Consider the following 12,856-nt stretch of genomic DNA (forward strand, 5'->3'; position numbering starts at 1 on the left):
GGCCCTCTCCTCCACCATGATCAGGGGAGGAGAGATTAAATACCCACTTCACACACAGCCCAAAATAAATATCACATCAAGTCACAATTCAATAGTAAAGAAAGAAAGAAAAAAAAAACAACAACAATAAACAACAGTAGGAAACAGGAAAATATTTTTAAAATCTTAGGGGTGGGAAGGGAGTTCCAAAACAAAATTCAAAATCCTGCTGCTACAATGGGATACAGTGATACACGTTGACTCCATAAATATGATCTGCATCCTGCAAGCAAAGAGATGTTAAAAGGCAAGGCGTCTAGAGAACAAGCATGCATGGCACACGCAGGACATGCTCATCACACAGGTGATGTCCTTCCGAGTCCCCAAAGAGGAGGCAAGAACTCCATAGGAATGCAGAAATAAGTCACATTTCTTTTTGCTTCCCACCTCCAAACCCTGGCAACAGAACCTCTTAATTATGATGAAAATAACACTCTAATCTGATTAACAATCAGTCAGGCCTAACTCTGTGGCTTAGAGCTCTGGAGCCAGGCCCGGGCTGGAGCTGCAGGCCTCACGTGCTTACCCTGGGCAACTACTCTGCCCTCTCTAAACCTCAAGGAGGGCACCTGCTCCCTTAGGTACTATGAGGACTAAGCGAGAACAGAAGCAGAGCACCGTGCACAGGGCCTGGTACACAGCACTCATTCAGCAAACCTGTGTGGTGTTACTAATCCAAGAGACAGAAATGTTGCCACGATGGCAATCACACACTGAATCTTTCCCTGCTTTTCCTTTGGTTCATCAAGTGTGTTCAAATGAGCATGTTTCCCTCAGAAAAACTTCTAATAGGGTCTATGGGGCAGCAGCACTTCCAGTCCCATGGCTGACCAGACAGGGTGCACCTGCGGTGGCTTGGGGGCCGAGTGACACTTCCTCCACCTTCCTAGTGGTACTCCAGGTATGCACCAGGTGTGAGGATGCCAATACAACATAACACAAACTGGCACAGAGCACAGGACACCCAGAAATGGGACACTCAGAAATGTGTATGTAGAACTCAGGAGGTGACCAAGACGGGCATCCAGGTGCCTGAGAAGAGAACAGATGGCTGAAAATACAATGCTGGGACAAATGATGCCAGGCTACACAGGGAGGACAGGTCCTTACTTCTTGTGAAACAAGAAAACATACACAGAATTACTGTGAAAAGCTAAAACAAAGCTGTGAGGTTACTTGAAGGGTCCAGTGGGATATGGAGTCAGGAGAGCTGCTGGGGTCTTATCGAGGAGGACGGCACCAGCGGTGCCCCATCTCTAGCACCTGCCAACATCCTCCCCGAGTGCCATGATTTCTAACTACTCTGTACTCTTCACACAAACCCCACAGACCTGTAATCACCAGGCTCTAAGCCAAAAGCCTAGTTTAAACATCAAGAATTCCCTAAGGTGCCTGCTTTCTTTACCGAGTGAGGGCAACCCCTGCGCATGGAGGCAGCAATCCCCCCTCTACCTACAAGCCAGCAATTTCAGCATCTAATCACCAACATGAAAGTCCTGAGGCAAGCACCCCTGTGTTCTATACCCCCACCATAACAGACATCGCTCTGTCAATCATAGACAAGGAACTGCTGCCCCCAAGCTCTGACAACAGCACAAAGGAAAGAAGCCTGCACACCAGCGCCCCAACAGGCATTCAGATAGTTTCCACATAATCAGACAATTTCCTACTCAAGAGGCCGCTCTGTAATAATATCACAAGAAACTCTTTAACATTAAGAAAGCAAATTACTATTTTGCTCTCCAATGGTTAGTGACTATTTTTAGCTCCGGCAGACCATTAAACACTCTAGTGATTCTCTGGCTGAGAATACACAGCCATTAAATATTTTAATAGAAAGTAAACAATGCAATAAAGTCTATTATACTTCCATGTTTTTATCTGCATAAAAGTTTAAAAATAATTTTCACATAAAAATAGATAAGATTCTATATAGTTAACCTTAAATAAAAACTTTTAACATTAAATATAGATAAGGGAGCAACCCGATTTTTTTTTAAGATTTTATTTATTTATAGAGACAGAGAGAGAGGCAGAGACACAGGCAGAGGGAGAAGCAGGCATCATACAGAGAGCCTGACGTGGGACTCAATCCAGGGTCTCCAGGATCACGCCCTGGGCTGTAGGCGGTGCTAAACCGCTGCGCCACCGCCACCGGGGCTGCCCCGAGCAACCCGATTTTAATGGGTCTCTCATGTAGACTAAATAGCGCGCGCATTCCAGAACAAGTAGGAATATAACTCTGAACAACACACTGAAAGTATATTAGCACAAGTCTTAGAATATCAAATGCTCAGATGCCACCCTCAGATTTAACTGAATGCTAGAAATGGGGAAGCATATATAAGCAGTAAATAATTTCCAGCAATACCCAGACATTCTTACGTGTACTTGCACAAAGAGAAAGTGAAGGAAGGAGAGGTGTGAGGGTATAAATGCAAACAGGGTGGAGGCTCTTTCCACGAGTGCCTCCCCCCCCCCCCCCCCCCCCCCGCCCAATCCGTGGCCCTGGAAATTCAGTTAGGAAGACACCACAGGTGAACCACACCAAGGGCCAACATCTCCCCCTGCCTGAGTGTGCATGTGCAACACAAATACTCTACTTGTCCCCAAGAAACATGCAAACATTCCATGAAGCACGGGGACTCTGAAGGCTTAATGGCCCAGCCACGGGCGTGAGCTTTGGCCTGCCACCCACAGAGCCACTGTCTTCCCTTCTTCTGGCCTGTGAAAGGAGGATGGTCCTAGCAGCTATCATATGGGGACTGTGGGCATTACATGACACTGGAGATACAGAGCAGCTAGTGCAGTGGGGGAGTGTAGGAGACAGCACCCCCCCCCTCCCCCCCCAGAACTCAGCCTCAACCTCACGCAGCTCAAGTACTGGTGCAAGGGGAGCATGAACCACTCAGCTATGCTAGGCTCTAGTGGCAGAGCACTCAGGCCAAGAGGAGTCGCATCCAGGTTTTCACAGAGTGCTGGGTGGCCTGGACATGCTGCTGGACCTTAATCACAAGGACCAGGAAGTCCCGGTGAAAGACTACCAAGGAAACCTAAGGTTAAGACACTTAATGTAGGTGCCCACAAAAGCCACCCTGGCAAAACCAGGACAAAGCAATTGCCCTGAAAGCCATGCTGCCTTGATCAAGACTGTTTGTATGCCTAAATGTGGCTAACAGTGTCCTCACTGCTAACTTGGATTCAGTTTCTCCATGCTGCTAAACGTGGGCACTCAACCCTATGATCTCCGAGAGCCATATCCTTGAGTCACCGATGCTCTGGTCTACCGATTCTGCTGGAATTCCTCCCATAAGAGGAAAATAGTGGGTGAGGTGTGGTTTTGTCCCCACAAATCATCTGAAAGCATTACGAACTTGCAAAGCTGTCATAGCTACGACTGGGCTCTTGCACAAGTAGAGCCCCAACCCAGTGATAACGACAGCAATACCGTGAACAGGAAGCATACATACCAGCTCCACGTCAGGCGGCACATTCAGCCCCAAAGGGGCAATGAAAGGCTCCTCGTTTTCCTCTAGGTTTTCAGCCTCATTTTTTTCTGTATAAAAAGAAAAGATAAAACTTCAGAACAATGAGCAGGAATGAAGGCAGCCACCCATAGTGAGCAACAACGGAGGGACAGCAGCAAGTGGCATTACCTGGTTCTTCACCTTCCCATCATTACAAACACTTTCCCATCTTTTCTTCTACTCTAGCACATGCCAGGTGAGTGATTTTACCACCTGCCGCCAAAAAGGAGACCTGGCAGTGGGCGTCTCCCTACAATGTGCCCTGCTAGCAGGCACTTAGACCATGGTGAGCAGTGCCCAGCCCCCAGCTCTTTGATCTGCATGTATGTTTAACCTGCACAAAGACCCTCTCAAGCTGTTTCTGCAGGATCGCCAGCGGGGAGGCACAGCTCGGGTGCTCAATCCCCAGATGGTGGGCTAATTTCACCATTAAGTTGTCAGGTCCTTAAGTATATCTGCCAGGACTCCTCCATTCATACAAACTACACCTCCCTACCACAAATAATCAGACGTTTCTTTCCCATTTCCATTTATAAACACTTCATTCCACACACGCCTTGTCTGCTGGCTGTTAGACAGGACCTGCACATCACCTTGCAATCACGCAGGTCATTATCTACTTACAAGGACATAGTAAAATGTACAAAAAAACTAGCATTTCAAGATCTACTTAAGTTTTTCTGTTAAAAAAATGACATTAAGTAAACATTAAATCATCAAATGTTTCCACCAAGTATGTAGTTTCCTGATGAACAATTTTCAAGGTTCCTACCAAACCTAATTCTTGCACGAAGCCAGAAGGAATTCTAAGCAAGTTTCACTGTACCTGAAAACCTGGGTATTCTCATCTGATGAGATACAGGCAGATTATATATTACTGCTAAGTAACAATTACTCAACCCTGCCCCACCTGTTTCTGCTTATGCACCCTTACTCTCCCCTAAGAACCAGGGATCCAGTAGGGCCTAACAGCTTCCTGTGATCAGCAGCCCCAATGTCCAGCTCCAGTGACCAAATGCCAAGGTGTGACTAGAGGACACCAGAGACATCAGTTTACAATACATCAAGTAGCAACTTCGAATTTCAGTCTCTTTGGGCGTGGGGCCAAACGTGTATGTATGAAAGTACGACTTTATTGTATCTCCCTAAAATGATAGAATGATGGCAATTTTTCTCTTAAACAGCCTTTCTGTAATGTGACGCTGCTCATGAAGTAGAGGCGCCTAAATCAAGAGCTGTTTGGAACAGGTGGGTTATACACAGCTGCTCCATCCTTACACACACCTTAATTTACAGAAAAGATGCTGTTAGTGGCACAGAACGAAATACAACCACTGCAATTCATATAAATTCAAATTTTCTTTTTTCATAAAAAAGGTACTTAATAATGATAAAAAGAATCAAGAGACTCTAACATACAAAAGGAAGAGGGGGTGATTCACAGATGCAGGGGCACCATACTGCCTGCTTGAAATACAAAGCTTAAAATGTACAAACATGCCAAGACAGTAGAGTAACTTTGAAAATTAAGGAATACTTAGACCTGTTGATGGCCCTGGAAAACAAAAAAACCTTTTTTTTTTTTTAAAGTAATGCAACACTGAAGTAAAACTTTATTGTTAGTGTACTAGGCACCAAACTGACTTCTAAGACTAAGCATGTGTGTACATGTGTTTTACACATATACGTGGCATTTCATCGAAGTTTGCATAAACTGTTATGAGCCAAGACATAGTTTCACATGGGCCCAACTTTTATTAAAAAAAAAAAAAAAAAACAAATTAATCAGCAGGGCACCTGGGTGGCTCAGTCAGTTGAATGTCCTGCTCTTCTTTTCAGCTCAGGTCAGAGTCCTGGGATCCACCCCCACTTTGGGATTCCACACTCAGCAGGGAGTCTGCTTCAGATCCTCCCTCTCCTCCTGCCCCTTCCCTTGCTCATGTTTTTTTCTCTCTCAAATAAATAAATCTTCAAAAAAAAATTTATCAGCATATAAAGCCAAATACTGAGAATGTGATTATAGGAAGAGAAAAGTTACAAAACACTAAAGAGAACTTTATGGTAAAGAGAAAGCATAGTAAAACTTCAAAGAGAAACTAAGTCACATTGAAATTCTTAAAGTGCAGTAATTATGACAAAGTTTAATTACACTGAGACACTGTGACACATGTAACAAGTTGGCAACTTTCTGGACAATGGACAAGGCCAGACGGTAAGCATCTCTGGCCACAATGCCTTTGGGCCAACTATTCAATTCTGCTGTTGAGCCACAAAGGCTGCACAGACACTGTGTGAACAAATGAGTGTGGCTCTGCATCTGTGAAACTTCATTTACAAAAACCTGCTGGTTGGGCCTACAGTGGTAGTCTGCTGATCCCTTATCTTAACATTCTTAAGAAACTAATACTAAGATTTTCCCAAAGATTATCACTCTATCTTGCAAAAGACATCTGGCCTTTAAAAATTTCAATGATTCACGTACAAAGTTCTAGTATGTATTCCTTCCTTCTGATCAAAAATACTACATATTTAAAACAGACATAATGGGGGAATCCCTGGGTGGCTCAGCGGTTTAGCGCCTGCCTTCCGCGCAGGGCATGGTCCTGGAGTCTTGGGATCGAGTCCCACATCGGGCTCCCTGCATGGAGCCTGCTTCTCCCTCTGCCTGTGTCTCTGCTTCTCTCTCTCTCTCTCTCTGTCTCTCATGAATAAATAAATAAAATCTTTAAAAAAATAAAAAAATAAAAAAAATAAAATAAAACAGACATAATGTACGTGGTTGTTTAGACAACAGACTCTAAACTATCCAGAACCCTAACATGGGTGACTCACTGTGGATAAAGGAAGGAGTGCTTACTGGCTGGACCTGCAAGAACATCTCCACTGAGTCCTAACTTCTGAAGGTGTGAAATGCCTTAACGAGGCTTTAACTGAACATAGTTCCAATGACATTTGAGAAGTCTTTTCACAAGTTCCTGGGACAGAGCTTCACAGCAGGGATGTCTGCCCACGACCTAAGGAGCAGGAGGAGGGGAAGGACAACAAGGAAGCCCCTGCCAAGACTGTCCTACATCCTGTCAAGGTGACACCTGCCCAGTCTGCAACTTAAGGAGAAACCAATTAAGTCCCAAATAACGGAGTGTTAGCTCTAAAATGAAATCCCTGTATGTGTGACTTTAGTTTAATATTTTAAACATCTGAATAGTTTCTAAAGTTCTCTTTCCCTTTAATATTTTTATTTAAGTTAGCTCCACACCCAACGTACAGCTACAACCCATGACCCTGAGATCAAGACTGAGATCACATGACTATGTGCTCTACCAATTGAGCCAACCAGGTGCCCCATAAAGTTCTCCTTCCCCTTAAACAGAATGCCTGAGTGTAGTGCTCTAGCCTTGAAGTTTTTGGTTCGTGTTATCATTATTGATAGTTAATGTCTGATCATTATGCAAGGTTATAATAATGGTGCTCTCAGAGCTTACCAAAGTGACTAAGAATATTCGTTCCTGCACTACACAGATACTTTGGGAGCACTACTTTTTTTTTCCACATTCAAGGTTTCTAGAGTCGATCCAGAGAAGAATTTAAAATCTTCAATTTTATATAAATATTACCATACGACACGGTGCATGTCACGGCTCCTACAAAGCCTAAGTGGGACGACGTCTTGTGCTCTTCTGTTGAGCAGCAGGTGACCCCAAAGGCGTCCTTCTACTGAGCCCTGTCTTTATTTTAGTTGTGGAGAGGATGTGAAGAATCAGGTTCACACGAGGGTAGTTAACACCTATCTTCTCAATGCCCCAAGAACAAATTACCATAGACATCAATGCACATATTACCAGCTAAGAAACAAAGAACCCACAGTAATTTCCAGTTATCCAAGTTAAAGAGAAATAAATGAAAGGCAGATAACAGCCTGCATTCAATTTCCACCTCCACAAACACTTTGTTTTCTAATATCCAGCTTTGTTCTACCCTAAGGAGTATTGCTAATGCTCTGTGTACAGCAACATTACAATTACTTAATGTCCACACTTATAATCTGAAGATGCCACTGTTATGTATGCAGTATACCTCCAACAGTATGTCACTGTTGGGCAGCTTTCCTCCCTTACCTCTCTGTTTAGAAGGCTCCTCCTCCTCTGTTGGTTCCGAGGGGTCATAATAATCACTACCATAAGTGAATCCCACTGCATTATAGCTCCCATCCTCTGCCAGTGCTTCGCTCAATCGCTTGTATTCTTCCTCTTGAATAAAAATGAGAATTTTATTAACAGAAATGGAAATTAACTGAGAAAATTTTATATATTTCTAAAGTTGTAGCTATCAGTAAAGCATACAACACACTTTTCTCAACCTCTTTTTGAGGCAAAAATGTTTTTTAAAAATTCACACCTCACATCTATTAATATGTACTTTTGCCAGTACATGTTTACCACAGATAGCAGAATACACGTCTTTTGTGGAAAATTTCTTCCTGCTGAGAAATTTGGGGATTAAGAACTGTATTAAAGATTGTTAAGGCAAAGACAAGAACATCAATTTTAGTTTATACGATACTGTTAAAGAAGAACAGTTAAAGAGTTTGGTTTTTGTTTTTTCAAATCCCAGTCTGCCCTCAAAAGCTGGGAAAATTCTTTGTGGCTCTATATATAAACTATCCTGAGGTCCTCTCAGAACGCAAAGACTCCTGTTTTTCCAATCCACTGGGTACTGTCAAGATAATATCAGAAAGAGTGAGTATAAAAAAATGAATGGGAGTAAATTTTAAATACTTAAAAAATTTTAAAAAGTTTGTTGCTTAAGTAAGTTTTTCTTGAGCAGTACCTTGCCTTGCCTCCTCCTCAAGCAAGTCCGTATGCAAGGCTAAATACCTCTCTTCATCACACAGGGCATCTATTCGTGCCTCCTCTTCAGAGAGCTGGTAATCTCGGTTCCATGTGGAATACTCAGCATCGTACTCAGAAAGGTCATGCAGGTGACCGCGCCCATCATATCTGTAATATGAACACACTGGTCAAAGGAAAGAAGTTAACATCTAGGTTGGTTTGTGTGTGATGTTTTATATACATACTTACCGATTAAAATAAAGAAATAAAAATATTAAAACAAACATAAAAAATCTTCTCAGATTTATATTTAATTTGGCTAGTCATATCTCACCTACTTTTAATCTCAAGTTATCTTAACAAAGTCTAAATTCCTTTGTATAATATGATAAAACTTATCATTAAAGGTAAACAATCCTTTAATAGCATAAATGGTGCCCACTTCACTGGCAGTGCTTACCGTTTATGGTTTGGTCAACCATTCAATGCCATTTGCAAAAAAATAAAAAATAAAAAAAAATTTCTGAAAAGTCAAATATCATAGCTTACATTCACACAAACCGAATACATAAATACCTATCCGTAAGAACCCAACGGTCGAAATTTCCTCGCTTCTTTCTGCTAGTCCCGAACTCTCAGGAGAGATCTTCACCAAAGAAACTTGCGTCCATTGGAGGTAAAATCTTGGCTAGGCTCGCCCCCTAGCCACTTGGCTGAGGAAATAAGTGCTGGGTTATGTGATAGAGAGACACACATACAAAGGAACAGTGACATATACATGCAGTTTAAGGAGGTTCACTGGAAACAGAGCAAAACTATTAGAAGGTGCAGTATAAATATCTTCTTCTAAACTTTATACCCCCAGAAATAACATACGTTAAGACACATCCATGTTTACTTGCATGGACCAATAGGCACTTTAGCCAAATTAGGAATAAGAAGAGCACTTTTTGTTATGCTTTTGACACAAAGATTCAGTGAAGCTGCTGTCAATGTGCAGTATCAAATAGTAAATGAGTGAGTTAGAAACACTCAGACTTTAAGGCTGTGAAAACAAAAACAAACACAGACAAACAAAAGTCTGCCTGATTTTTTTTAATGCTGACTTTTGTAATGACGCTGAAAAAGTAACTAAAAAAAAAAAAAGACATTAAAAGAAAAAAGGCCAAAATTCCAGAGTAGCCAAGTTATTGCACTTTATTAAATTTCAAAATTATTTCTACTTTGATGTAAACCTCCTTAACTTACAAATGTAGATCATTATTTGAAAATATTGTACATGTACATGTGTAGCGTTTGCTCCCCGTTAGTTTTGGAAAACCTAACTCCAATCACATACAGAATGATATGGAAAACTGTATAAAAAGCTCAGACTCCATTGCTTACCAAACTTTAATAATAGCAACTATCACAAGTAACACTTTGGAAAAGCGAGCTGCCTGACAACACAGGCAACATCGGTCAATGGAAGTTAGGACTTAAAGGCACAGCATGTTTGAGCAGAGCGTGGGTGTCAGGTCCAGGCCTGATCTGGCAACCCTCCTTCAAGAGTCACTGTTGTCTAGATCTAACTCCAAACAGAAATGTCAGGGATGTAAAAAGGCCTATTTGGTCATTAACATGTCCATTCTGGCCAGCTCAGAGGTTATCCCTACGGTCATGTTCCAGGGCTTTGTAGAATCCAGCTTTAATCAAATGGCAGGCTTCCTTCACTCAGAGAGACTATTCCACAGATAAATGGCAGGTCATCGTTTGCTTTTCAGTCCAGGCCCCAGAAGTAGAGTTGCCAAGCCGGCAAAAAACCAAACCAACCAACAAAGAAAAACCCCAAGGAGGGGAAGAAAAGGGGAACTGAAAATATGGGAGGGGAGCAAACAACCTACACCATGTAATGCCATCCTTTTCAAATCAAACGTCTTTAGAAATCCCCAATTCCAGGACCCTTCTGCCCAAAGTGGCTAAACACCCTCCAGGGGGATTACCTAAAGCAGGTTTGATTTGAGAAGAAACACATCTGCGACCCGTTCCACCCTTCGTTTTTAAGAGACATTGAAACCAGCCCTAAGAACACTACCTCTAAGAGAAAGCCGGTATCTGCCTGAGGTCTCCCGGCTTCCAATGGATTGGCAACTTGACCCCGGGGGCTGAACCAAGTCAGATCGGTCAGCTTATCCCGGGTGGGGGAGGAGGGCAGGCGGAACCAAAGGTCAAGCCGGCAAAACACAGGCGCTCCACAGGGGAGGGCGCGGGGGCACACTCAGGGTCCCAGTGGTTTCTCAGCGGCGCGGCCTCAGCGTGCCCCACACGAGTCGTGGGAACGCCGGTCGGGAGAGGCCAGGGCAGGGGCAGCTTCCACCGCGTGGAGGGGCCAACTGGAACCAGCGACAGGGGTGAGGGGTCGCGAGGGGCTGCAGGAGCAGAGACGGTCCCTCCGGCGACAGGCGCGGCGCGCAACTCCAGCCAGTGCCTTAGGGCAGGTTTCATCGTCCCCCTCCCTCCAAAACCAGGGGGACGTAAGGACAGAGGAGGGCTCCCCCAGATCCCCGCTGGCTCCACAGTACCCCTTTTTAGTCCTGGCCATCAAGTCAACATCAGACGAAATTAAGCGGGCGAGGGAAGGGGAGGACCGACGGGTGGGGGGAGGAACCGACCTGTCGATGAGGATCTTGTGGTCCCCCATCCAGGGGATGAGGTGCTGTCCCTGTTCCTGGGCCAGGGCCCGCTCGTCATCCCGGAACAGCTTGCAGGCATAGCCGAAGACAAGCAACTCCACTCTGTTCCCCCCACCACCGGCGCCGCCGGGCCCGGCCTCCTCCTTCGTGCCGCTTTTCCTCTCGGTTTTGGCACGGCCTCCGCTCGCGCCGTACATGACAGCGTCGCCGGTGTCCAGGCTGGTCCTCTTCTGCGCCGTGCGGATGTCCCCAATGCCTCCGCCTGGCCTACCCCCTCAGTCAAAAGCGCCGAATCCCGGCCCCAAACTCGACATCGCCGCCATAGCGGGCAACAAAATGGAGGAAGCGCAACTTCCGGCGAGAGGCGGCCCTACTTCCGGCGAACAGGTTCAGCGGATTCGCTACTCCTCGGAGCTGTTTGAGGCGCCGGAAAGAATTTCGGGTTTTGCTTTTTGCATTCGGAGGCGTCGCCACGGTAGGAGCTGATGTGATTAGAGGACAGCGCAAGCGTAGCGTTCGTTTTCTCAGACGGTTGTCCAGAGCAGTGGCGAAAGCGCGGCTCCGGATTGCGCGCTACCTGCACGGGGCCAGCCGGGCGGGGGGGCTGCGCAGGTCGAGTGCGCGGCTCGCGGGAGCCCCTCCTCTCTGCGCGGGTGCGGTGCTCCGGGCGAGACCTTCCCGGGCCCGGGGGTCGGGACCCGGGAGCCCTGGGGCGGGGGCCTGGGCGACTAGGGGACTGTGGGGCTGAGGAGCTCTGGGGCCGGAGGCCGGGACCTCCGAGGTCGGAGGGCCAGGCCCTGCCCAGGGCAGTCTCTTCACGGCTCTGAGGCCCCGGGCCCCGGTGACTTGGGTCCTGGGGGCCGCCCCCCCCGCCCCCCGCCTACCTCGGAAGGTTCCCTTAGCAGAAAGGGAAGGGCCGAGCGAGCCGTGAAGCCCGCGCGGCCCCCGGGCGCCGGGTCCTGGGCCTCGTGGGAGAGAAGGGGCCTGGCCCAGACCGGCCCCCTGCACGCGGGGGGCTGCGCCCCAATACGTGCCCCGGGCCTTGGTTCCCTCCGGTGTTTCCGCAGGACAGCGGCACCTTCTCGCCCGACCTGAGCTCCGGCCTGACGGTCTGGTGGCTGGAGGGCGGAGGCACGGTCTTCGCGGCCCGAGCTCTCCGCACTGGGCTGACAACTGGCAGTGCAGTTGCGGTTTGCGGCCCTTCCCTTCATAGAATACCGGCTTTTCTGCTAGTAAGGGTCAGGTGAGGGGATGCGTAAGAATGGTAATAGGGTGTGCAAACGAGGGGGCCCCGGGGGCGCAGCGGTTTGGCGCCTGCCTTTGGCCCGGGCGCGATCCTGGAGACCCGGGATCGAGTCCCACGTCGGGCTCCCGGTGCATGGAGCCTGCTGCTCCCTCTGCCTGGGTCTCCGCCTCTCTCTCTCTCTCTCTCTCTCCCTCCCTCTGTGACTATCATAGAAAATAAAAAACGAAGCCACAAGCAGTTCCTACCTGAGGACCTGTGCTCTTGTGATTTCTTTGGCCGAGTCGCCCCTCTGGGTTTTTATGTGACAGGCTTCCCGCGCAGGTCTCGGCGCTGTCCCTTTGTCGGCCTGGCTGGAGGTGTGTGTGCCAAGTAGCATTTCCTGCACTGCCTGGCCCTTCTTCGGAGCACTCCCGCCACCTGACATCATGTCCTATATGTAGCACCATCTTCCCCTGCCCCAGTATTAGCTTCAGGAGAGCAGAGTTTTCATGGCTTCACCTGAGCATTCCCAGTGCCTGGGATGGTGCCTGGCACACAGTTGGC

At 46.7% G+C, this 12,856-nt stretch overlaps 2 protein-coding genes across 5 annotated transcripts in view; one reads left to right on the forward strand and one right to left on the reverse strand.

Annotated features, from left to right (window-relative positions):
- LOC112676399 (splicing factor SWAP) overlaps positions 1–11,264 on the reverse strand; it is a 69,668-nt gene extending 58,404 nt beyond the window's left edge. For 2 of the 3 annotated variants that reach the window (XM_025473546.3, XM_049102196.1), the window contains exons 1-4: positions 11,047–11,264; positions 8,394–8,563; positions 7,682–7,813; positions 3,510–3,595 (exon numbers count right to left, since the gene is read on the reverse strand). In XM_025473546.3, coding sequence (XP_025329331.1) covers positions 3,510–3,595; positions 7,682–7,813; positions 8,394–8,563; positions 11,047–11,264 — 606 coding nt within the window. The remainder of the gene's footprint in view (positions 1–3,509; positions 3,596–7,681; positions 7,814–8,393; positions 8,564–11,046) is intronic. The other variant, XM_025473547.3, reaches the window with a different exon arrangement.
- LOC112676390 (uncharacterized) overlaps positions 1–12,856 on the forward strand; it is a 535,411-nt gene that overhangs the window by 450,757 nt on the left and 71,798 nt on the right. The window lies entirely within an intron of this gene.

The sequence above is a fragment of the Canis lupus genome, chromosome 26 (assembly GCF_003254725.2).
Source record: "Canis lupus dingo isolate Sandy chromosome 26, ASM325472v2, whole genome shotgun sequence".
NCBI lineage: Eukaryota > Metazoa > Chordata > Mammalia > Carnivora > Canidae > Canis > Canis lupus.